We start from the raw sequence: 27213 nt of genomic DNA, 5'->3' as shown, positions 1-27213 counted from the left end.
GCCTGGAGAGTATTTTTTCAAAATATTTTGGGACATTTCTGATGGAGCAAATACTTTGCTAGATGTTAAGTTTATAAAAATGAATAGAATACGGCTCTTGCCTGTAAAGTCTAGCCTGAGAGACAGATAACCTGAATCAAGAGCTTACTTGGGGATAGTATATTCTGGAATGGAACCCTTCGGCTGGAGGTGGATTTCCCAGGTTTTGTGGGTGTCACTCCCACAGTTGGGCAGACAGCCCAGGCTCATACAGCTCCAGAGTGTTGTAGTGATGACGCTGCTGAGTCTGGATTCCTGGTCTCTTGACACACGTCTCATGATCTGGTTCACCCTGGGTTGACCTGTTAGGCTTCGAAAAAGAACACTTAGCACCTCTGTTTAAAGTAGCTTGCTCTGTGCACTTAACAGCTGTTTCACTGAGATGCATAGGTATTCCTATGTTCTTATCTCACACTTTTTTTTTTTTTTGATGGGGGAGGAATTCCCACTAAACATTTAGAACCAGAAGCAATTGGAGTGATCATTTGAGTAGTTTTTCATCTGATCATGTCACATGTTCTCTAAAATCCTGTACTCTGACCATATACCTCAGGATCAAGGCTCAGACCCTTTCTGTGGCGTTTCGTCCTTCCTGATCTTGCCTACTTCTGCAGCCACATCCTTCTCTGTGATCCCTCTTTTACACTTGAACTTCAGAAAGGCTAAATGCCTACCTGCCTGTGGTTCAACTGATTTGATGTGCTGTTTTCAACCTTCATGCTTTGCCCAGGACCTCTTGACTCCACTTCTGCTGTGGACTAATACCTCCTTCTGAGAGCTTCGCCTTTGGGAATCTTCCAGAACCCTGGGCCGGTCTAGTTGAAGGACAGCACTGACCACCCCAGGGTGGTCCTTCGTGAAAATGCCTCATGTTTAAAAAGAAAAAAAGTTTTAAAACTGCCTTTTTCATGAGACAGTAAAAGCGTTTCCACATACCTGGGTGTATTTAAGATTTTTTTTACTGATTATTCTGTTGCATTGTTTTTCCTTGGAAAATACATCTTTTAGAGGATATTAAAGCAAGCACATTTTATACTTCATCAACCACCAATGGGAGCTTGCTCCATGCAAGTTCAGTTGGAATTCTTATTAATAAATAATCACACGTTGGATGACAGTTTACAGGATTTGATATTTTGTCGCATTCTATGGATTAAAACATGTATTTTAAAATAAGGTATTTTAAAATTTATCAGTTGCTGTTAGTCATGGTCTTATGGACAAGAATTACTTCTGTTCTCCAATCTCTGTAGCCATATGAAGTGTAAACTAGCCATTATATATTTTTTTCTTTAAAATATATTTAGGAAAGGAAACTGTTGGATTACAATATAAGCTAAACCTGATAGCAATTGAAGGACAATCTGTTCAGCTTTTCCCTTCTGTAGCATGATTAATAGATAATTGACTATTTGGTCAAAAGGTAAAAACAAACCTTAATTTTTCTAAATAAATATGAACTCGCAGAAGAAACAATGCATATTGAGTGCTGAGTGTTTCCTGGTAATCATAATGGTTGGTCTCCCTCTCTCTTTCTCTCTTTCTCTGTGTCTCTCTCTAAGAAAGCCAAATTACAGGATAGTTCATATCTTAAAGGATGCTTATCTCAAATACTGGGATGCCCAGATACAAAAGGGCACTCGCTGAGGTACTGCCTCGGTAAATGAACCTCAGCAAATCATAACCGTCTTTGGATTCTCAGTTACGTTATGTAAGTGGTCATACGGATGGATTTTTAACTCTGATTATCCTAAATTGCTTTCCCATCCATTAAACGGTGGAAGGTGTTCTGAAATAAAAAACAAGAAGAATGCACTGCTGTTACTTTAAGAAGGAAATTAAGTAGGAAGGCAAGAGGTGAATGTTGTGACTGCTGACATTTGTGGCCTCTTTTCATTTGCGTAAGAGGTGGACTGGCTTTTCTGTAGCTGCGTTGCCATGGAGAGGTAGTGGGGGAGGACTCCCAGGACCACAGCCTGTGCGAGCAGTTCTGTCTCCACGCTGCTGCTGCAGAATGTGACGCGCAGGGCAGGGAGCTCAGGTGTGCCAGCGGCACAGATCATGGGGGCTGGCTGACCTGTCATGGCTGGTAACGTGACGGTGCAGAGACCCCTGGGGGTGACAGACACGTTTGTGGAAGTGCCTGTGGATTCTCTATGTGAAGTGAAAGGATTGTAATGTTGTATGTATTCCCACCCTTCATGGTTCCTTACACTCAAGATTTGATGGAAAGAGTGTAAACATATTAAACCAAATGTATGCCCTTGTTATAAGAAGAAATGACATAACAGCAAGTCAAATAAATGCTGATGGGAATAATACACTCAGAAAGATCTAATATGGTAGGTGAGACTGTAACCAGAAATGAATGTGTTACTAACCTGGAATCATTAGTGAACGGATGTTATAGAGCCGTGTAGCTAGATAATATGAGAAAAATGGAACAATGAAAGTTATAATTTTTCTGTGTAACAGGTAGAAGAAAATCAGTTGTGTGTTTTATAGATAAATATGCTTGTATCTTAAGAGATGAATTTTAGGAATTTTGTCATTGCTGTTAATAGATTTTATTGGGAATAGTTTTATGTCAAATAGAAAAGTCTTATTAATCAGTTTGTAGTATGATCATTTTGTGGGGTCTTACTGGCTTGTTTTCTTGACATCAGTGATAAATTGAATATGATGATTATATTAGTCTTTTGATTTCTCGTGGCTGTCATTGTGGATAACGCCTTTGTTTAAAAACAAATGTGATTGGTAATTTTAGCTTAAACTCTGAGCTGCTATTTAGAATATTTCTAAATAAAAATATGTTTCTCTTAAGGAAATCATATAATACGTTAAATTTACCAAATATAAAGAAACTGATTTGACATCCCAGTTTTCCGATGAAATCTGAATGATTGTTTTATAGTAGTTGAGTCAGAAATGGTTTGCGTGAATATACATTGTACGGCTGTGATAGTCATTGATTGCTTAATGCATATTGCAACTTATATTAAGAAGGATAACCAATTGCCTAATTAAATCCATGAAGGAAATGCCAAACCAAGTCTTTTTTTTTTATAAAGATAGTGTTATTTATGTAAAAATCTAGACATAGTGTCGTACATAGAGGTACATAGTACTACTGTAAAGATTTGTAAGATGTACAGCTTTATTACTGAATTTACTTGGAAAGTATCAAATTCAAATTAAGGTATTTCAGAAATTGTTCACTAAATGTAGAGATTATATATATAAACTATTTCTTAAGTGTTAACCTTATTTTGCTTACTAAAACCTACTTCTTTTGTGTTTGGAATATTATATATTAAGGATAGATTTCCTTACTTTTTAAATATAATATTTAAAGGCATAAAAGTTAATAAGTTATTAGGTACAGATGTTGATGGAGTTGACATTTTCTTAATTTTTAAATTAATTCTCAGGTACACCTATTCAACAGGAAACCAAAATTAGTTTTCTCGAGTACTCATGGATGCCAAAGGGCGATGAGGTGTACAATATTTGCATATGCGTTAGATAATAATAGGTAATTTTTAATGAATGTTAACTACAAGCTAAGTACTAAACATTTGTGCTTGTTGACTTTTCTGAGTCTCACACACCTTTGCGAGCAGGTGGTTTTGTTTTGTTTTGTTTTGTTTTTACCCATTTTATAGATGAGGAAGCTATGTCTAGAGGGTAATTTGATGTCACGGAGATAAGAAGGGGGTGGTCCAGGATTTGAACCCATGAAAGTTTTTAACCACCACACTGTTTGTTGCATGTTAAAACTGTAGCCTGGCAGTGTGAAAAGCTTTCCATCCAGGTATCCTGGGATGGAATCCCAGCTTTCCACACCTTAGCCAAGTGATTGATAGCAGAAGTTGCACCTCTCCGTGCCTCGGTGTTTTTCATAGATACTTAACGATAGAATACATGTGAGTACTTTAGTTCTAGTGCAGATGTGAGGCCTGCTTCCCCTCACCCCCATGGTAGTAGTTACTGTTATAATGTATTATCATTCATCACATTAAAATATAAGATAGTAATCCAAATTATGTTTTATTACTTCATTTGGAAATAATTACTAGGATAAAAGAGGAGTAGAGAATATGATTAAAGTAATATTGAACCTTTCTCGGATACGCATACAAGTATGTATCCTTTTAAAGCAGCGTTTCTCAGCCTCGGCACTGATGATGGTTTGGGCTGGATAACTCTTTGCTGAGGGAGACTGTCCTGTGTGCCGTAGGATGTGTGCAGCCTCCCTGGCCTCTGCCCACTCGATGCCAATCCCTCCCCCTCAACTGTGACAACCAAAAAAGTCTCCAGACATTGTCAGATACCCTTTGAGGGGCAAAAACATCCCTGGCCGAAAACCACTGCTAGAGCTATGTAGACATTAATCAAATAAGTAAGCATAATGTAATTACAGAGTGTGCTAATAGACAAGGCTAAGATGCTGTAACTGAGAATACAGTGAGGGAGCAGACTGGCGTTTGTGGCAGGTGTGGCTGCGTGTGGAGTCCAGCAGGGAGGGGCATGAAAGGCGCGCAGGCCTGAGTGGAGGCTGTGGCCGAGGTCTCAGTGAGAGGCGCAGGCTTGGACCCGCTGGTGACAGTGGACAGTTTAGAGAGGTTTTTAAAGGGAGAATCAGAGGGCTCGGGGTTTGCTGGAATCCTGCACCCATAACAACAAAGGGTGGTTTGAGGAGTGGACGCAGGGCAGTCTGCAGGCTGACTCACCGGCCCAGTGAACCCTGTGTGCCTGCTTCGCTGTGCACGGGACTCACATGTGTTTCTTGGCAAAGTTAGAAATTACTGAATGTCCTAGACCTTCATGAATATTGGAAACCATGAGTCTTAGCGTCTGTGACTGCCAAATGACTGCATATTTAAAACCTGAATGCTTTGCCGTGCTTTACCAAGCAGATGTGCTCTTGAGAGAGGTGAGAGCTCTCACGCTTGACTGTGGCAATGCCTCGGTGCGTGCCCCTGCCGTCCCTACCTAGGTTTCTGTCCTGGCCCCGGAGATTTCTCCTCCAAGTGCAGCCGCTTGTAACGCAATCAATTCTTTGGACAGCAAATGATTATCTTGCTTCTGAGTCACAACTGTGAAGCTTCCAGACTCCTTAAAGCAGGGCGTCCCTATGGTGACTCCAGTATATACCCCAAGTTTAACAAGTGGTAAGAGCAGGGCATTCCAGGCCCTTTCTGTGGCGCAGCATTGAGGGAAGCCTGATGGGAATTCCTCTCTTTCCACAGCAGATAACTTCAACAGGCTGTTTAATGGTGCTATTTTAGTAAGATGGTCATAAGCGTAATTTAATGAACTTTGTTAATAGTAGTGAGTAAAATCGCTGACTTGTAGTTGCAACTTAAATGTTAATATTACAAGATTGTCATGCCCGTTTCCTCAGCAGTGATGATAAAACCTTTTTTTCCCCCACGAAATTAGGTTGTTGAAATTGTGTGTATCTGAGTGTGTCTGTCAGGGATTTCTACCACGGTAAAATGGAAATTCATTTTTGAGCCAGAACTGAGGCCTGTCGGTTGTGAAGTCTGTAGCCCAAGGGAGGACAAAGGGGCCAGAGGAGAGAGAGGCTGCGTCTCCTGACAGCTTCCTGGAGTCTTGTTTCTCCGCCCCCCCTCCCCTCCTCCACTTCCCCACTCCACTTCTGTTGATCAGTTAGGTCAGTTATTGGCTGCTTCATTTTCCTCTGGGAAAAGACATTTTCAACTCAAGTTTCCATCCACTGTCATCCTCCCAGTGGGCCTGAGTAAAAGTAGTCGAGACGTTTTTAGTGAAGGATGTGAATTCAACCACGTTTGAACACGTGCTGTGTCTCTAGGATTGCATTTGTGATGTGGGGATCCCTTTTCCTACCATTAGGTAGCTTAAACATCTCAGAGACGGAAGAGAGATTTACACGAGAATTTAAGGAATAAGTGAGACCACAAGTAACAACAGGCAAATGGGATACAATTAAATACCATTACATAGATGCTTTATTCCATACAGTAGTATGGAGTAGATGAACTTCTGTGGAATGTGTAGGAAGGCAAGAAAGTGTTGCTTTTCTGGATTTATGCATAGAAGTTTCAGAGAGTTGGGATTTAAGCTTGGTCGTGAAACATTGGGAAGGTATGGATAAATACTGCAGGCCAGGATGTTGGGTGACCGTGATAGATGTTTATCATGGCGTTTATGATTTTAGCAGGTGATACAGGCCTGAAACGAGCAACCTCACGCACACACGTGCGGGAGGAGCCAGGGTGCTGTTGGGGGGGGATCCCCTGCGGGGGATCAGGAAAGGCTTCAAGAGTACGTGGTGTTCAAGCTCAAACGTGAAAGATGAGGAATTGCCAACTCAGGCAGGACACCCTTTTAAATAATATGGAGAAGTAGTGTAGCGTAGTGTTCAGTTCACATCCTGGAGGCCACGTGCCTGGGTTTCAGCGCGGCAGACAGGCTTCTCCTTATTAGCTCTGTGAAGTTTGCTTCCGTGACCCATGGTTCGCTCCTCTGTCAAACAGAGGTCAAGGGCGGTTCCTCCCTCCTGGGCAGGTTTTCTGGGGAGGGCTGAATGAGCGAGTGTCATCCGGTCCTTAGAGCAGCAAGCACTTAGATTTCAGGTGGTATTGATAGATTTTTCCCCAGTAGGGTCAGAAGGACGATGAGGGCTTCCCAGGCAGGTGTGAGGGGAGCATGGGGAGGCGGGTCCCAGAAGGAACCCGCGAGTTTGAAGCAGCGCTGGGGGCGGGCAAGCTGCAGGTGGGCGCCCCCCAAAGGCAGCGCTGCTTCTCCTCTTAGAAGAAGCTTTTCAGGGGAAAGGATTCTGGCGATGCGTCCGGACAGGTAACGGACAGGTAACTTGTCGTTTCTCCCCCAGCTTTCAGAAATGGGTAAATGTGTTAATTCTGTTTTGCTGGTTTGTTTAACGTATCTTTCAGGGAGTTTAAGAAATAGTTAACCTTATTCGCTCTCCAAAATAATTGTATCCTGGGTATTCTCATGTGCTACAATGTTATTGAAAAGAGCTTTCAATCATGTTGAAAAGAGCTTTAAGTTTTCTCAAGCTCAATTATATTTCTGCGTGTTTTCACCGTAATTTGCCTTACTTGGTCTGTATGATAGAGTTAGCCTCTAAAACACATGCCTGCAGATGATAAATGACCAGAGCTATTTTTGGCTTGACCAGATCAGATCCATACATACTAGGTCACAAGCCTAACCACTGTTATTTTTGGCCAGAGTCCTTGCCAGTGAGGGAGGTAGCCAAGTACTTCCTTTGTGGAAAAAATGACATTTGTTCATTGTTTCAGTCGTGATGATTGCTGCAAACATATGGGCTTTTTTTTACTGATTGGTTTGTAGAGTTGCAGATTGGGAATTTTATGCATTGTAAAATTTGTCATAAATAAATGTTTGTTCGTAACCACCTAACTGTTCTAAGGGCCCAATGCTATTATTATCTTCTGTGAGCTGTTATACTAGGTAATGGTGAAGACAAATAAATAGAGGACATGTGCATGGACGCATATAATGGAGTGGTGGGTATATTTCAAACCAGGTAATAGATACATACACACTATATATTATACAAACACACACATCCATTATAAACGTGCACTTGCAGACGTATACAAAATTGTATGAACTGTTATTTGATTATTTAGGCTAATGGCCTCAAACAGTAATGTGAATGGTTCCCAAATAATTTATTTTCCTAAAATAAAATGTAATGTAATGTAATCAGCAGATTTAATGATGTGTTTTCTAAGTGTTAAATTTGTTTCTGAAAATCAGTTTAGGGACTCTCTCTGAATGTGTTGGCCAGTGATAAAAAGCTAACTTTTAAGTTCGTGGTTGACCATTAATATTGTGGGTCACACAGGTGACCACCTATAGATTTCTTTACATTTTGTCTTTGTAATGAACTAGGTCACTCAGTAGTTCATATCTTTTACATGTAAAATTATAGCATAGAATATTAGTAATTGGAAATTGTTATATGCTGTATATTTTCTTCTATTTCTGTTTTTCTCTGTGAAGCTATGAAAAGTTGGGGAACTAAGTTACCCTAGGCCAATTATGAACCTATAGCACAGAAGAGATAATAAAGATTGTTTAAAAGATGTAGTTAATTTAAACTTTTTGAGTTTGGATTTTTTTTAAGGTCTATTTTTCTTGTGGTTATCAAATTTTAATTCTTCCCTGCTTTTGAGTAGCCTTATAAGGTATAGAATGGTTAGGACTTAAGACATTTATCTGATGCCAGTTTTAAGAGTATTGGACAGCTTACCTGCCGTGTGTCCAGCATGGCGTGCGGACTCAGTGGTTAGCACCTACCTGCCCTGCCCTCGTGGACCTGCTGGGCTGGTGAGGAGTCAGACCTTAAAACAAGAATTGTTCACAGTAAAATGAGGTGACAGCAGTGGCAGGGACGGTGTAAGGTGCTACATAATTACTTAGCAGTGGCCCCTGACAGTCTTGATGAACGACAGAATGTGAGGGTGTTCTAGTTTATTTTGACTGTAATTCCCGCCATAAAGATCGTTATCTGTGAGTGATGACTAAAACTGTTAGACTTTGTCTGTTTTCACTTTAGTTGTTTCCCCTCCACCACCTACTTCGAATTTTTCATAGCCTTTTACCTTCTGATTGTTGCTGGTTAGGGAATTACCCTTTAGAAGGGATGCAGATTGGACTGTTTTGAGTTGAAAAAACAGACTTCTTAACTGACCTCTGAATATTTTGACTTAACATGTTGAATTGGGTAAATTAAAGTGTAAAGAATAGTGGATTGCAATATTTATAATGGTATTATTTCTGATTGGTAAATGTTAAAATAGCCTCAATTTGGAAGGAGGAGACAGGCATCAAATAATTTGAAAGAATACAGAGTTTAAGTGAGAATATTGAAAAAAGGAATCTGAAAGTATGCATATATATTCATATGTATACATATGTATCTACAGATATATGTGTGTGTATATATATGTACACACACATAAGTAATAATATGTATTTTTTAAGCATATAAGTAAATAAGCACTTATATACTTTTAGGGAATTGAGGCATTCGAGTTTTATTTTTGATTTGGCTACCCATATTTATACATACATACATACATTTTTATACATACATATATATTTAAATGAGTAAGTAATACATCTTCTTCAATATGAGTAATAAACTTAATTTTAAAAATTAACTCGTATAGAAGCATATACAGTTTTAAAAATGAGCATTTCCCCCTTTTCCTGCCCCTGCTCTTTATCCTCTTCTCAGAAGTAACCACCCATATTAATCATTATAAATAATGATTAAAATTTATAATCATTGTCACTTTTTCAGAAATGTTTATGCAGACACGGCAACATCATTTTTAAAAATATGCACACATGTCCACAAAAAATTGAATTACATAATATCTACTGACCTGAACCTGATCTTTTTTAAAATTTAAGATTTTCACATTCCAAAAAGTCATTGCCCAAATCCCCGCAGTTAGGAGCAAAAATTGAAAGCAAAATCCATAACCGTAGAAAAACGTCTACTAGTGAGAACTGATAAAGTTTGGCTCTACGCAAACCTCTTGTGTGATTTTAGGTACCCAGTTATTCTCACCCAGAAGTGTCTTTTTCAGTTTATTGCCGATTTTTAATTTTTTCACTGATAATAGTGTTATTTACAGAATGCACTTGAAATAGTATGAGAACAAAGCACTTTCAGTGTTCTCTAGTGACCAAACATGATAAAACCAGAATCTATTAAAATAAAAAGAAGTCTAGACTCAATTCCAAATCTGTATGTCCAGCCTTAACCAGTCAATCGTGTTCTATTTGGCTTCTCTTTAAGCATCTTTCCTGGAATAAGCCCCAATCCCTTCGGTCTCATGTTGCAAATTCAGTATCACGTCTGCAGATGGACTTCTCATCCCTAGAGGACCAGTTTTGGTTCTTTATTCATTTGTTCATATAGTTAAGTGATTGAATGATTCCTAGATGTTAATAAAATGCTCGCTCTGTTGTATGTGTGTGTTGTGCTAGGTGTGAATACATGGTGGTGAAAGCAGGTCATTTGCCTTTGTGTCACATAGACTGGTACCATCTTTGGTCCAGCCATCAAAACCTGAATTTCCCATGTCATTTTAGACTCTCCGATTCCTTACTCAATATGCGGACTTTTCACCACATTCTCCTCTCACTCTGCATATTTACTTTCTGCCATTTAACACCTACTCATGGTGTCCCATATACTGTATGTTTAGTTCTACTTTATAACTTTCTTCATGCTCTTTCCTCACAGAAGCCTTTTCACTTCCCCTGGAATTGATGTCAACTCTCACACTTTGCCAGTATTTAATAGGATGAACTAATTAGTAATTTATTTAAAAAGAACTTTAAGAAGAGTGCTTTCAGCTTTTCAAAAGATTTTCAGAGCTGATAATTTGCCTGTTATTTGTAATGTGTACTGGAGAATAGATTGGGGGAGAAAATCATCTATTTCAGTTTTGTGTTTTTTAAAAAATAATCATTTCAATCTAGTACTTTAAGATTTATTTGAAATAATATGAAATAACTTGAAGGTACTAAGATTTGCTGTTTAATTTGTTTTTTTATTTTAGATATTGTGCTTTTGTTATATTATTTCCATTCTTTTAAGAGTTTCTGTATTTCTTCTGAAATTCCTCTACTCTTATCCTTCACAAAATCCATCTTTTTTTTTCTTCTGTTAAGCTCTTTACTGTATATATTATAGTTTCAATTTCTTGTCATTATTTACAACATCTTTGTCGTGTGCAGGTCTAATTCTTTTTCCTGCTTTCTCACTCTGTGTGTCAGAGTTTCATATTCACACGCCTAGTAATTTTTTCTTATATAAAGAACAATGTGGTTGGTTATGTTTTATAGGCTCTGGATTCTGTCGTCTTCATCTGAAGATCGCTGAGTTTTGTTTCAGCAGACAGTTGAATTACTATTAGATCTTCTGAAACTTGTAGAAGATGGATTTTAGGGTTCTCAGAGTCGTCTGTTTGATTTGCCCTGATTCCAGGATGCGAAGTTAATTTTAAGGTGTGGCCTTCTGAGATTTCAGTGCAAATAACAGGGTTTTTACCTGGCCTGTCTCTCGTGGCCGGACTTGAATTCCAAATTCTGTGTTCTCTGTACCAATACTGAAAGCTTCTGCTGATACTTTGCTCAGTTTTTTTTCAGCCTGCCTGTGTTTGCTTTCCCTCAAGCTCCTTGGAGTCTCACCCTCCACACAAGCAGTTCAAGACTCAGCGAAAGACTTGAAGGGCTTGTTCCCAGATTCTGGACCCTCCTCTGGGCCTCCCTTTTTCTGGGATTTTCCCCACTCAATTTGCAGCTTTTGCAGCACCCCACACTCTCGCTCTGCCTCCTCAGCCCAGTATACCTGGTGCTTTCTACTTGAGGCGTGCTCTTCACAGACTGGTGACTGCCCTTCTGGAAAGAGTCATTGAAATGTGGGTCTTACGTCATTTGCTTCTCATCCCTCTAGGGTCAAATCCCATCCGATTTTTGCCTGCTTTCAGTCACTCTCCAGTACCTTCCTGTTTATTTATTTAAATATTTTGTGCATAGTTTTATTGTGTTGATACGAGAGTCCCATATAAGCCACTCTGCCCTTACCAGAAGCCAGAAGTTCTAAATGAGTAGATAATACATTCTTGCTATCAGTGGAAGTTTTTATAATGTTAAGCAGATGGTTGTCTAAAAGAGTTAAGAGACTCTGGGAAGCCTCCCAGGCTGGTGAGGTGGAGGAATCAGAGAGCACTCTGATCCTTTGGTTCCTGAGTTTGCTATCCCAGGATGACGGGCACCCAGTGGGAGATCTCACCACTACAGTGCTTTGCACTGTACACCATTGTGAGCAGAAGTAGATTGATTATGGTGGGGTACGTAGTATGAGAGCTTTGCTTCTTTGTCCTTTCTTCCTTTTGTTATTGTGAGGGTATCATTGTTTACTGTACATTAGAGGTACTTATACACTAATATATTTTAGTTCATTAGTGTATTTTCATCTCCGCTAGAGCCTGGGTTCTCAAGGGAAGACACTGCATATAGCTCAAAGCTTTGCACATGGTAGGTGCTAAGGATGGAATGAGATGTACTGTGCCGAGCACAATGCCTGATGTATTGATACCAGTACTTTTTTCTTTCTTGTCTACTCTCCTCCACTCTTGTTGTTAAATATAATCAGGCTGGTAAATGAGGAAAAGGAACAGATTATTTGTTCCAATTACCTACTTGTCCCCCTCCTTTTTTCATGTGGCTAAATAAAAATAGTTTTATACTAGTAAGAGATACATTGTTATATAATTTGGGGAGAAATTAAGAAATTTAACAACTGAAAAAATAAAAACATGTTCATTATTACTGTGAAAACGTACCTTTGAATCCTCGTCCAGAATGCAGAACAGTGACAGTGTAGATCAAGTCTCTATCAGAACCTGGATTTAGGGTCTCCATAGATCCTACCGTTCCTGAGATCGTGTGCAAAGAGCATGTGTGTTTGTGTGTGTGTATCATTCACTTCCTAGGAGAGGCTATACACAGTGATCATATGGATTTTTTTTAATAGAGACATTTTGAAGTTTCATTTTCTTCTTAGTAAACTAGCTTTTTCTTTTTTTAATTGAAAGAGTGATGGATCAGTATTGGAATAGGACGGAGATGTTCTAATTTTAAAACAAAAGAAGACAGTGTCCATATAGTTTTTGTGTCATTTTATTTTAAAAAGTGATGTGTGTGTGGGGGGGGTTGTGTGTGTGTGTGTGTGTGTGTGTGTGTGTATGCGTGTGTGCGCATGTTTGTGTGTCTGCGTGTGTGTGTGTGCCCACAGATGTGAAAAATGACTTGGAACCTAAGGTGCCAGTATGCCCAGGTTAATTTGGTTGAAATACTGTTCCCTTCTTGTACCATATATCATTGTTTAAATTTCAGATCTAAAGTAAATCTCACGAGGTTAACTGATTCAAACGGAAAAGAAAGTAAAAAAAATACAATGAGATATATGTCTTTCTCACCTGGTTCCCTTTCCCCAGGGGTGACTGTAAACGCCAGCAGCAGCGAGTGATTTAAGTGTCATTTCCCACACACACAGAGACACACAAACACACCCATTTTTATATTTTGACACAGGTAGATGTATACTGTATACATTGTTCTGCTCCTTAGGTTTTGTTTTTCGATTTGTTTGTTGTCCTTTTTTAACTTTGTATCTTGGAAAGCTTTACAGGCTTCAAATTCTTACCCTCCCCCTGCCCCACCAAAAGGAATTAAGAACACTGGAGATCATATTTCTAGAAATCATTATTTATTCTTTTTATGATCCTTTTCAACTTTGGTGTGTGCAAACCGGACTCCTAGTGGTAGCTTAGAAATTATCTAATTTCCTCTTGGCTCCAATTACGTCTGGGGGCAGTGACCTTGATTAAAGGCCTACTGTGTGCTCGGCCATTAGCTACTTAGCTTCATTTCCTTCCCACTGTTCTATATTGTTTCTGGCTTGTGATCATTATTTGAACTATAACACTAGCAATACGTGAAGAATACTTTGGTAATTAGTTTTTTTAATTTTCAGATTGGGCTCCCTCTTTTGTCCTTTTTTTATACCTTTGATTATGAGAGTTTCAAAATGATTACAAATAGAATGGTGTGATAACCTCTGCTCACCTATCGTCCAGTTTAGCAGTTCACACCTGATAGCCAGTCTGGTTTCCTTGCCTCCTCTGGGCACGTCCCCTCCCACAGTGTTTTAAGACCTCAGATATAGCATTTCATTGATAGGTTTTTATTATATAAGCTCTGAAAGACAAGGAATATTTTTTTCACATAATCACAATACATTTATGAAACTGAAGAAAAGTAATTCATAACTGATCATATTAATGATCAGTTATCCTATCCGTGTTTAAATTTCCAGTTCTCTGCAGTGATACAAGTTTTTAAACATTTTGTTAGGGCAGATAAGGTCCACATATTCTGTAGTTTGATATGTCTTCTATGTTTCTTTGATCTATAGGTACCATTTCCAGTTCTCTTTCTTTGCAGATTATTTGTCAGAGAAACCAGGTTTTTCGTCTTGTAGAATTTTTCATTATTGGTTCATTCTTAAATGGGCAAATATATAAATAGATTGCTTTAAGAATTGTTTTAACTGGTGGCTTTAAGTTTCCAGATATTCTTTAGGTATCATCAGATTATATTTGAACGTGCGTTTGTTGGCTAACATCAGTCTGTTTATGGCTTTCAACCTACATTTGCAGATTTGAAGTATAGGATGCCCTTTGAAATAAAAATTCACAAGAAAAAACAAGACAAAATAGATAAAATTAAAGACAACTATGAGAGGTCCCCATAGCTATGCATCAGATAATGACTGTATTATGTCTGCTAAATTCGTGGGAGGGGCTCAAGGAAGAATGTGGATTTCTACATTCATGGATCCCTAGTTGCTATTCATCAGTGCTTTTATTTGTCCTTAATATTGGTCCGTTCTTCCATTCCCATCAATAACTCTGTCTAATTTTTACCGGTCTCTAAGACCCCTTAACATAAACGCTAAACTCCTTTTTCTTTGTAGACAACCATGCCTCTTACCTCAATAAAATTGTGAAAGTTGGATATGAACTCCCTCTAACTCATCCTTCTCATCAGCAGACTTTACCCAACACATCCTTCTCCTTCTCTTCCCTCTGACCTCAGGGAATCGCCCTGGGTGTTTCCCTATTCAGAACCAGCCCTCTGCCCGGACTTGACGCTGGCCCCCACTTTCTTCAGTGCCTTGCCCTTCACATCCCACACTCTCGCCTGTATCTTTACTCCCTTTTTATTGGTTCCTTCCCTTGGGTTTATAAACATCTTTGAAAAACACATCAAATCAGACAACCCACCCTTGACCGTGTGTTTCTCTCTGGCCCCCAAGTTCACTCTCTTGTTTTTTGCTGAGTGTTTTGAAAGACAGTTCTGCTCTATTCTGTCCTCCACCTCCTGTCCCATCACTTTCTCAGCCCTCTGCCGTCCGCCCTCTCATTCCACTGCAGGCTCCGGGAAGCATCACCAGGACCTCTTAATTGCTCAATCCAGTGAAGCTTTTTCAGTTTTTATCAGTTGCATCATCTACTGATTTGATAATGAAACACTGTTTTCTTGACTTCTGTGGCCAAATTGTTTTTGGTTCTCCTAATTTTTTTTCAGCCATTCTTTTCTTTTTTTCTTTTTTGTCTTTCTCTTGGGTTTCTCTACTTTCTCATCCCAAGGATTCTTAACTGGAGGGTAGGTGGCCCATTAAAACCACTTGTCAAAGCTTTCAAAACTTATACAATCTGGGCCACCATTTCTGTAGTTTCTGATTCAGTAGGTCCTTCTAGAAGCCTATAATATAGTTTTTCTTTGATATTCTATTATATGAAGGTACCATAATTTACTTAACCATTTCTCAAGTATTCAATGCATATTTATTGAGCATCTGCTATATTCTGAGTGTCATTGGTTATTTAGGTTTTTTTCTGTTATGAAAACTACTCTGATGAATAGCCTTTGTTCCACTCCTTTCATAGCCTCAGTCTAGATTTCCAGTAGTTGAATCAATATATTAAAATGCAGAGATGGGTTTCAAGGATCTTGATGCTATGGCCAAATTACTTCATAGAATAGGTATATTTTTGCTTCCACCTACCCTGTGGTATGGTTTTAGCAACCAGTTATGTAAGACGGTAGCTCTCAAATCCTGTGTGCTTAGACCTGTTGTCTCCGGATTTATGCTGCAGACCGCTGGGAGTGCCTGACTCTGTCTTGTTTTCTGCGTCTTTGCCTCTCCATCCGCCTCATGCTTCCCTCCCTGAATTTCCTCCTCCTCTAGACAAGATCTCTCCTCTTCTTCTCTGCATATTCAGCCCATGTATTATTTCTTCCATGAAGGTGTTGCAGGACCAGTCTTCCTATTTCGAAGACAGCCGCATTCACACCCTTCAGTGTTCCCCTAGGACCCCACGGACTTAGTCACACAGTTACTGCGTGTAGAGGGATTGCTCATTTACTTCTATAAGTTCCTACCTGTAAGATTATTCATCTTTGTGTATCCTTAGGGCTAGCCCACAGGAGCTAATAAATATATTCTGAACTGAATGAACCATTCACTATATTAATGTTTTTATGTTTTAGAAACTACCCAGAGTCTTTCATATGATCTGGAAATTTGGAATTTAGAACCTATAGCCAGCCGACATATTTAAAAAAAATAATTTGATCGCATTTTTAGGGTTTTTAGTTTTTATTAAATTTAAATAATATTTATTTTTATATTAAAATATTTATTATAGATAATTGAGTAATTGAAGAAAATAGAAATAACATTAAAACTGTTAATATTCTACCCTCAGATAATCATTATATTTGAGCCTGTTTCTTTATAGATCTGTGTGTGTGTATATGTACATGTACATCTATGTGGCACAAAATGTTTTTACGTAATACACTTTGAGCATTTTTTTCTGTCAGTAAGTATTTTTAAAACATTTTTAATGGCTAAATAATATTCTGTTGTATGGAAGTACCATAGTTCTTTAACTAGTCCTTTATTGTTTTACATGTAAAATTGTCCACAAGTAATTGTTAATTTAACATAAATGCTACCATAAATACGGCAATAGCAATTCCTTTATTGAACAAATATGTGTTGAGGCTCTAGTGATCTAAGCACCTGTGTACTCTGTTGAATAAGATATAGTTTTAATGAAGAAAGCGGGTGAGCATGCAGGCTCTCGGAATATCCCGTGATGAATGCTGCTCTGGGCCTTAGAACACTGTGCTGGGGGCGCAGACCAGGGCCTGGGGGAACGGTCAGGGAAGGCTTCCTAAAGGAAGTGATAGGTTATTGGCTAATTTCTCTGTTTTAGGGTGTTTATTAGAATACCACTTCGTTAATATGATGAAGCATATCCTTTTTTATTTATCGTGGAGGGTTTTTTGTTTTGTTTTTGTTTACACTAGAGATAGGTGTTTTAATCAAGGACATGTTGGACATTATTTAAATTACCTTCCCCCCACCCCCGTCCTGTCCTGTTACAAATGATAATAACATGCTTCCTAATACTGAAATGTCTTTGCATGCTTACTGTGCGCCCTCCTTGGACGTGGCTTTCTAATTGTGGAATGTACTTCTGGATGTAGGTTGTTACATCCATATTCATTTGTGAGGCTTGTGTGGAGTGTTGATTCTTCTGCCCCTGCACTCACATTTTGATATCAGGGTTATAGCAGCTTTTAAAAATGGTTTAGAACACCTTTTGTGTTAGCTTGGACTCTGGGATAGTTTAGGAAATGCTTTATTCTTCAGAATTGGTAAGAATTTGATAATAAAACTATCTTGCCCTTTAACCTCTAAAAAAATAATTCTGTGTTGTTCTCTGGTAACTTTCTCAATCATCCCTCGTTATTCTAGTTGAGTTTTTCTCTTTCTGGATCAAGTTGAGTAATTTTATTTTTTTCTAGAATTTTTACTAGTAAATCACAGTTTTCAAATTCATGAGTGCCGAGTTGAGTCTCTCTCTTTCTTTTTTTTTTTACTTATTTCAAGCAATATTTTTCAGTTTGAAATATTACTAGTCTAGACTATCATTTTTGGCATTATTGTAGAGTCTGCCTCCCTGAAAGACATAGGTCTAGAGATAGGAAAGATGTGTAACTTACAGGTTAAAACGTGTTACTTATAAAGGTAGGTTTCCTTAGCTGATTTAGTAGTGAACATTGGGATCATCATTTAGACGACCATGCATACGTGGTTATGGGTATTGGATGCATTTTTAACATTACGTCATTGTCATATATTTAGTCTTATTGAAATAGCTCTAGCAGTTACCAGTGAGAACAGGGGGCTTGTACTGACGTGTGATGAGGGACATGGGAGTTAGGTTTATTCAGTAGTAAAAATAGTGCAGTCGCATATGGTGATCTTTTTTCAATCAGATGGTATCGTTCAGCCTTTTACAGTTCCTTAGGATCTACTTCATAAAATGTACTGTTAGTGTTTCCCCTCTACGTTTTTAGGGCTCAGTGAAGAAGGAGAGCCTCTAGGTGTCAGAGCAGAAGTTATGGGTGCCTGTCAGAACAGCAGGAGAGAAGCATGAGCTACTAGAATTAGGGGAGAGATCATTTAACTCCTTGATAATCTAATGGAGTGATAAATAGTTGATTCAGATGCTTTCAGTGCACTGATGCAATTTCCCAAATGTAGGAATCATTTATAACATTAAGGGAGATAAAACGCCAGGCTCTTACGTGAAACCACCTAATGCCAGTTTCAGTTTGTGTGCAGATACGCCTTTTTCCCTTTCTCAGAGTGTACCCTTGCTTCTGTGTGTCACTTGGCCAGGTTATCGTCAGCATTTTTAAGGCCAGTAAATCACTCAGTCCGCCTTACTGTCGTTGTTACTAATGATCACCAGATACATAGCTGTGGAAGGACGGATCCTACGCGCAGGGGTGGTGGCACAGAGAAGGAAGCAATGGCTCTGAGGAGGGTGTCAGAGCAGGTTTCCTAGAGGAGGTGACATCCTGAAGGGATGGGGTGGGAGGGCAGCTAGCTGGAAGAGTCTCAGGGACCTGAGGGAGCCTGCACCAGGGGTGTGGCTGGAGCTGCAGAGGAGGGAGTGGGATGACAGACAACTGTGTTCGCTGCACAGGGAATCAGGCTTTATATTTACTGTCAAATTGATGTTAAAATGCTTGTTTAAGAGGTAGAATAATCCGTAAGGTCCTCCAGGGGAGCCATTCTTTTAGCTTTATATTTCTGGTTCTTCCTTTTGTACCTGACACCAGGCAGACATTCAGTGCAATATAAAACCCTCAGCAGTTGTTGAACCAAATCCTAACAATTTAATGAGTCGGTCCCCAAAGCTATGATGTATGTACTGAGTCGCAGGGCTGTTGAGGAGTGGTGTCGAGGATCTGAGATGGTACAGGAGGCCCATCGCCCCCACTTCACCGCAGGGTGAAAAGGGTCAGAGACAGGCACTTGCTGTGAGCTCTCATTTGAAGATTGCTTTATTTTTCCAAATGATTTGTTTTTAATTATCTAATCTTCTTCCCAGAACCCCAAAAGAACGGTGGTTTCCTAAGGGCTCCAGGACTTTTTTTTTTTTTTTTCGCTCAGTGGTTTCAGATTATGCTCCACAAATCAACATTTTTTTCTTTATTTACAGTTATTTACCTATGATGAAAACAAAAGGTTTTGCATTGTTTTCTTGTACAAACAAAAGTTTTAAAATATGTAAGGCATTAAACAAGATTGTTCATAGCCTTTACCGTTAACAAATAGTTTCTGTGCTTTACCAGAGAAGAAAAACTGTAAGAAGGTGTACATTTTTAATAGTTGCAGAACCAAAATCTAACCTACACTGTCAGTACCCTTCCTCTCAGCCTGCCACTCTTTCAGCCATGGGCCCTTCTGGATCTTAGGGACAATTATGGATCCATTCATGTGTTGCTGGGATCTTTTCCAGGTAACAACTCCAAGTGTATTTAGTAAAAACTGAATTAATTAGAATTACATCTTAATTTAAATACGGTAAGAACTCATTACAGTAAGAATAGGTTACTTATTTTAGATTTACCACTGGTGTGAATGTCAATTTTGCATATATATCTGTTTTTATTTTTTAAGCAACAGAGAAACTACTGTTTATTTCTGAATGTGTAGTCTTTGTGAAGTTATTACCTCAGATAACAGTGACACTGGGGAGGGCATAATGGAAGATGTCTCAGAATCTGAGATCCCATTATAAACCACACGCACCCCCCTGCCAATCAGGGCTTACAATGAGATATGTCCTGGCTGGGAAGTGTTGCCCTTGGTTGAGGACTGCTCTTTCTATCAGTGAGTTTCAAGCCGCAGGTTTGCTCCAGCAGTGGGTTGTGAAATCAGTGTATTTGAGCAAGGCAGCATTTTCCATTTTTACTAGGAAAGGATAGAAATTAGAGTGTGGGTAAGCTGGTTTCTGAATTATGTATATACATAATAAAGATACACATGTGTAATTGGTTGGAATGTAAAAATATCTTTCGTACTCTGGGTCATAGTGAAAAAAATGGTAAATGTTGCTTTTAAATACTAGTGAATTGCCTTGTCTGAACCAATAAAGAGCATATAATAAATGAGAACTTTCTCTGTAGTTTTGGAGAGTGTCTTTAAAGCATCATCTTTTATCAGGAGAATTATAAAACATAGGTTAACTATAAACAGGACTTTCTCTAAAAGTTGAAGCAAAATCTTGTAATGGCTATTCCAAGCTCTCTCGTTGCGGATTGTATTTACCTATTGAACTGGGGCTACAGGTGAAGGCATTTAAGTAGACGCCTATACCTAACACACTAGATATCCTAAATCTACTGATTCATACACAAATGTAAATTGAGGTCATTTTTGCAAGAATTTGTTATGTTAAAGTACAAATAGAAGGTGGCCAAACCTCAGTATACTAAATAGAAGCTATTCTTTAAATATTATGTCAAGTCATGAGTTTTTGCTGCCTTGAGCCCCAGTTGGTTCTATTAATAAAAAGTCGTTTTATTGTATAATGCCAAATTATGTGTGCATAAACTCTTAAACAGTCATTACTACTATGAATATACATAATATATATGTATATATTATTTATGGTTCTCAAGTTTGGACAAACTGCTGGCAGAGAAATAATAGCGCTTTTCATTTTTATGTTTCTCAAAGACTGTATATTTAATATTTATTTACATTTTGAATGTCTCCAATGTACTTAGTACATTTTATGTTTTGAAAAAGTGGGCCTGGTCTTTTTGTTACTTGCATTAATCCAGATTTCGCCCATACATTTGGAATTCTCCTTTTGAAGTAAAAGTACTGCTAAGCGCAGGATCTACTTTCTGCATTTAATAAGGGTTTGTGTTTTTTTTTCAGTACTGTTTCCAATTTCACTCATCATTTCAGGAGAAATAACTAAAGTTTGTAAATGAGAAAAAATTGTATTATTTCCAAAGATAGTCTCTTCTCCCCTCAAATCTTATCCCGGATCTGGTGATTAGCAGGAAGCACATAGGACATTGCTGTGGGGAGTGCATTTGTCAGGATGAAGATTTAGTTACGATTAACCATTGCTTGTTTCCTTTATTCTGATGCTCCCCCCCCGCCCCCGCTGCCCTGATATGGCAGGATGGATGGATCAACATGCAATTGAAAGAAGTTTGATCAGTAAATCGAAGGTTCTGTGGATTTCTGGCTTTTCTGGAAAGGCTGATGGGGAAAAGGCAGATAGAACCAGAGCCTGAAGGGCATATGGTGGGATCTGTGCCCTGTTTAGCTGGGGAAGGATGCCATTTTGGAGGCTGCATCTTCCATGGCCAGTAGAGGGCATTTGGGGAGCTGCTGGTGGATGCTGGGAGGCATGAATGGCTGACATACCAATATTTTGAAAGCATTTAAACTGTACGCCAAGGGACTATCTAAAATGTTGCATAATTATGGTTACTGTATTCATTTCAGTACAAAATAGTACCCTAGGAATTTTGTTACTTTTACCATTATAATTAGCACTTAGACCACTGTATTAAATTTGGAATTGGTTGCTGTCATAAATCATCAAATATATATCTCCTTATAAAATTTAAATTAATTGTTACCAAAGTAGAACATGTGCTTATCTACAAAATCTAATTGTGCTCAAAGCTCACGTGGGAGACCTACAGGCTCTGGGCCCATGTGCCTCCCTCTCCCAACCACTCCTGAGGCAGCCATCCCAGCTCTTCGTTAGTTATTGCTTCTTTCAAAACTGTGTGCATATATAGCACTTCTGTAGTCATTAGTTTTATCTGGTATCTCTTTAATGCAGTATTCCACCCTCACACTTCATGGATAACTATTCTGTAATCAAGGGTTGGCAAAAGTGATGGGTATTGTGTTGCTGCTCTTCAGCCCATCATTTCCTTTATTTTTCCATCCTTTCTTTTATCTCTTCCATGTTTGGCTTAGGTCTGAGGCTATCTATGAACTTTGCTTAGACTTGTTGCTAAGCCAGTAGGCATTTGCTGTATCTCTCTAATAAAATCTGTGTGTCTTCATAAAGAAAGTATTATGTTTACATACTTTTATTACTCAGCTAAACATTTTTAAACTATGGTTCAGTATTTAAAATGCACTAATTACTTGCATTGTGGAAACAATTGGAAGTAGTCCTTGTGACTAAGACATAAAATTATAAGTATAATTTTTAAAAGGACTTTATTATTACTTTAACAGTTTACACATATTTGTTTCATAAATAATTCATTCAACAAATATTTATTACTATGCGTCAGGTACTGTTTATAAGTAATAATATTTGTTTTACTGTATTCTTATTTGTGTATGATGAATTGACTTATAATTTTTTGTTGCTGTTTTTCTTAGACAAAATTGAAGAAGCACAAAAAGAACTCAATGGGGCAGAAGTGTCAAAAAAAGGTAAATTAAAATCAACCCCAGTATAGGCTTTATTCTTGCAGAGATTCCTGTATAAATATCTTATTATTGCAGCCTCTCTAAATGAATCAGTGTAAACATATCCCAAAGTTAAAAATCACCTTAAACTGATTGATACCTAAAAGTCTATGGACTTTGCTTTGTGAAATGTTTTAACTGCATAGCATATTCTGTAACTGTTTTCCACATGTTACTGTTTTGCTGGTGGGAATATGAAAGATGGTTGCAGCTTTTCTGAAAGTCCTGTTTGGGAGACTGTCCCATAGCAATCAAGTCACCAGTATAATGAGTACTGATGGTACCGTGTTCCCATATGTGTGTGCATATGTGTGTTCACGTGGTGCAGTATTCTTTGTGAAATGACAAAAACCTAAGACAACTAAAATAACCCAAATGTTAGTCATTGCCGGGAATAATTGCATCAATTGTAGTACCTTCATATTTCGGGATGTTATGCAGCTTTTAAAAAATGTTAATTATTTCAGTTGACTGTGGTGATTTGTTGCAATGGTGAGAGAAGGGGCAGAGGAAGGTGATTAACTTTTATTTATCTGGATTTTGTTCTTTCACTAGTTATAATGGGTGAATTTTGTGTAAAGAATAAAAAGCTTAAAAGCAAAAATCAGTTTTCATCACAGAAAGCATACTGATTATTTTCCCAGGTAACATGAAAAAATGCTTTCGATGTACAGCAGCCTGTGGGAGGGGAGGAAGAAAGGAAGGTGGGTAGAGTTCCAACACTCTCTGTTAATGCGTAGAATTGAATAGAAGGATCTATGGTTCTCTTTATGGCATTTAGATGTCATGATTTTTTATTGCTTTATCCTTGTTGTATCTTCTAATTACAGTGGGATATTTTGGCAGAGTAATTTAGCTACGTAGGATTCCAATGGAAAGTCATTTTTTTAAATCTAGTTAGCTTCCTAACTAGGTATCATTAGTGGAAATAATTTCCGGTTGTCCAGCTTCTCTATCCCTTGGACCAGCCTGTGAAGTCTCCAGGGTTGTTTGGGGTTTGTCTGAGTAGTGACGCTGTGATGCGCGGACACCTTAAAGTGTCTTCCTTCTTTTTTCTCTCCCCTCGCCCACCATGGGATCTCTGGGAGGCCCATATCAAATATGACCCTTTAATGACACTCTTGCAGAAACACAAGTCTAAGAAGAGCAGAGAAGTCACCACAGCCACACCGTTCCTTTGAAAGGTTGACTGAATATCCCTTCCCACATTGCTGAAATCATGAAGCATTTGAGACACTCAGGCTATAAGAACCTAACAATTTAAAGTTCTTTGTCATGGTCAATCTTTTCCGCATCTACTGATGGTTTAGAGCTGCTTCGGTTAGGGAAATAAATCTGTTCTTGTCTTCCTTTTCCCCCTCTTTTCTACCCCTGTGGCAAAGAGCTTTAAAAACCATGAACTAAATGTCTGATAGGAAGGGGGAAATGAAACAGAGGTTCTAGAAAAAGAAATTGGATAATGAAGTTGAAAATAGTCCAGTGGGCTGCATTTGGCAGGCTACACTTATTTAAGACCTAGGATGAATACCAAGTGAGCATTGTTCTGTGCAATTCACTGCCTAGAATTTCTACTCAGCTTTCAGTTTTACATACGCATTCTGGGCAAATTAAAAATAAAATAGTTTTCCTCCAAAATATAATTGGGGAGTAACATCAGTTTGTCTTTAACAACATGAGATAAAATTTTTGAGTAATAAACGTCTTGAGATTTCTCAGGTCTTTGCTTGCTAAGCTGTTTGGTGAAAGGAAATTCATTTATTCTTTCGAAGAATATACTTGAAAAATTTAGAGTTATTTATTTTTATTGATTAAGATAAGTCATATAGAATAGACCACTTTTTCACTATTTTTTCCAACATGCTTTTGGTTATTTCCCCTGACATTTTAACTTTTTCTACATCTGCCTTTTTTTCTACATTGCTCGTGTTTCTAAGGCTTCATCTCCATTGAAGATGCTGTGGTCCTTAACCTATTCAAGGTTCTTCCTGCTCCCCTTCTTTTTTTAACCATTAGGACAAGTAACTAATTTATCTTCAGAAGCATTTAGCATACCGGTAGGCTCTTAAGGAAAACAAACCTTGCTTATTGGTAGAGTAAAAAAGATATCTTTCCTGTTTTCTAACATTTTAAGGAAGGATTCATCTGTTTAGTATAATACGGTGGCAAAGAAACTGACTTGGCTCATTATACACCAATAGGATAATGAAGTGCACTAAATTATGGTAATATTTTTTTTTATTCTTTCTCTCCGCTTATGAATGAAAGTCAGATGACTAGAATGTGATTTACTTTGATTTTAACCAATTTGGGGATAAATATAGCATGCAACATTCACACAGTTCTCTATAATGTCCTTATTTTCTTCCTTACAGCACTATTTACTTGGTCTAAACATCCACTGTGCTTGACACTATTTCTAAAATTATTGCACGAGATTTAAATAAAATAAATAGTGAATGTCACAGATGTAGTGATGAATATGTATGAAATAAACTGGGAAGAAATAAATAGATCAGTTAGGAAAGCTTTTATATGCTGTCTCATGAATAAACTTTAATTTTAATACTTTGTTTTAAATTTTTATCACACAATATTTGACACATAAAATAATATATAAATAATATATATTACATATGTAATATGTAATATCATATATTATCACATTATCATATATTATTACATATATAATATGTAATATTATATATTATCACGTACACTTAATACATAATACTTAGTATATGTAATATGCATTATTATAAATCATAAGAATAACATGGTAATCTTTGATTCCAAAACCCAATTTAAGAACTGGCACATTGCTAATATGTACTGTTGTATCAGCGTACATGCTAGTCTCCATTTCATCCCACTATCTGCTTGGTAGAGATATTTAAGTGTTCTTAAGTTTGCATCATCATTTTAGTGCTTCTTAAAAATAATTGTGTATTCTCAAACAATATCCTTTTTGGTTTTGTCTGAGTTTGAGCTTTAAAAATAAAATTATATTATTTGCAGTTGGAAAAATTTCATTATTTTTTATGGCTTAGTGGTATTCCATTCTGTGTGTATGTATTCCACATCTTCTTTATCCATTCATCTGTCGATGGACACTTAGGTTGCTTCCATACCTTGGTAATTATAAATAACGATGCTATGAACATTGGGGTACATGTATCTTTTCAAATTAGTGTTTTTGGTTTTTTGGATATATACCAGGAGTGGAATTGCTGGGTCATATGGTAGTTCTATTTTCAGCTTTTTGAGAAACCTCTGTATTGTTTTCCACAGTGGCTGCACCATTTTACATTCCCACAACAGTGTACAAGGGTTCCCTTTTTTCCACATCGTCACCAATATTTGTTATTTGTGTTCTTTTTGATGATAGCCATCCTGATGGGTGTGAAGTGATACCTCATTGTGGTTTTGATTTGCATTTCCCTGATGATTAGTGATGTTTTCACATGCCTGTTGGCCATCTGCATTTCCTCTTTGGGAAAATGTCTATTCAGTTCTTCTGCCCCATTTTTTAATCAGGTTTTTTTTTTTTTTTGATGTTGAGTTGTATGAGCTGTTTATGTATGCTGGATATTAATCCCTTATAGGTCACATCATTTGCAATATTTTCTCCCATTCAATTGGTTGTCTTTTCATTTTGTTGATGGTTTCCTTTGCTGTGCAAAAGCTGTTAAGTTTAATTAGGTCCCATGTGCTTATTTTTACTTTTATTTCCTTTACTTTAGGAGATGGATCCAAAAAAAATACCACTGTGATTTATGGAAAAAAGTGTTTTGCCTGTGTTTTCCTCTAGGAGTTTTGTAGTATCCAGTCTTACATTTAGGTCTTTAATCCATTCCGAGTTTATTTTTGTATATGGTATTAGAGAATGTTCTAATTTCACTCTTTTACATGTAGCTGTCCAGTTTTCTCAGCACCACTTATTGAAGAGACTGCCTTTTCTCCAGTGTATATTCTTGACTCCTTTGTCACAGATTAATTGACCAAGTCAATGTATTTAATAATATGAGATTATTCGAGTTTTCTTTTTTCTCTTCAATCAGATATTCTTCTTATAATTTATCCATTTTATTAACCATTCACATTTATTGGCAAAACGTCATTCATGGTATTCTCTTACTCTCTCTCATTGCTGCTGGATCTGTAGTTGTGTCTCCATTTTCTCACTGTTAATATTGTTCATTTGTGCCTTTTCTCTCTGTCTTGATGAGTCTTGCCAGAGGTTTGTCTGCTTCACTCCCCTTTTATTGTACCAACTTCTGAGTTTCTTGATATTTTCTTGTATCATACTTTCCCATTTCATTACATTTTTCTCTTTATTATCTTTTCCTCTTTTTTGAGCTTATTCTGTTATGAAATTTCTTAAGTTGGAAACCGGGCTTATTCATTTTTAAGTCTGCTCTTTCCTGTTAGAATCAGTTAAAGCTATTGATTTCCTTGTAGACCTTGCTTTAGCTGTATTAAATATGACTTCATGTCCGCTGCTTTCATTAATTTCTGTGCTGGTTTCTTCTTTCCCTCTCTTGATAGAATTTTTTTCCCTTGGGGATGGTTGGGGATTTTATTTATTTTTTTGTTAGTGATTTCTGACTTAATTGCATTGTTACGTTAATTGATTTTTAAAACCAGTT

General features: G+C 37.7%; 1 protein-coding gene across 1 annotated transcript in view; it reads left to right on the top strand.

Moving 5' to 3' along the window:
* HIVEP1 (HIVEP zinc finger 1) overlaps positions 1 to 27213 on the top strand; it is a 137588-nt gene that overhangs the window by 44822 nt on the left and 65553 nt on the right. The window contains exon 2 of the mRNA XM_082848321.1: positions 22478 to 22531. Coding sequence (XP_082704447.1) covers positions 22478 to 22531 — 54 coding nt within the window. The remainder of the gene's footprint in view (positions 1 to 22477; positions 22532 to 27213) is intronic.

This window comes from Leucopleurus acutus (assembly GCF_964270905.1).
Source record: "Leucopleurus acutus genome assembly, chromosome: 10".
NCBI lineage: Eukaryota > Metazoa > Chordata > Mammalia > Artiodactyla > Delphinidae > Leucopleurus > Leucopleurus acutus.
This window is presented reverse-complemented; position numbering and strand designations above follow the sequence as displayed.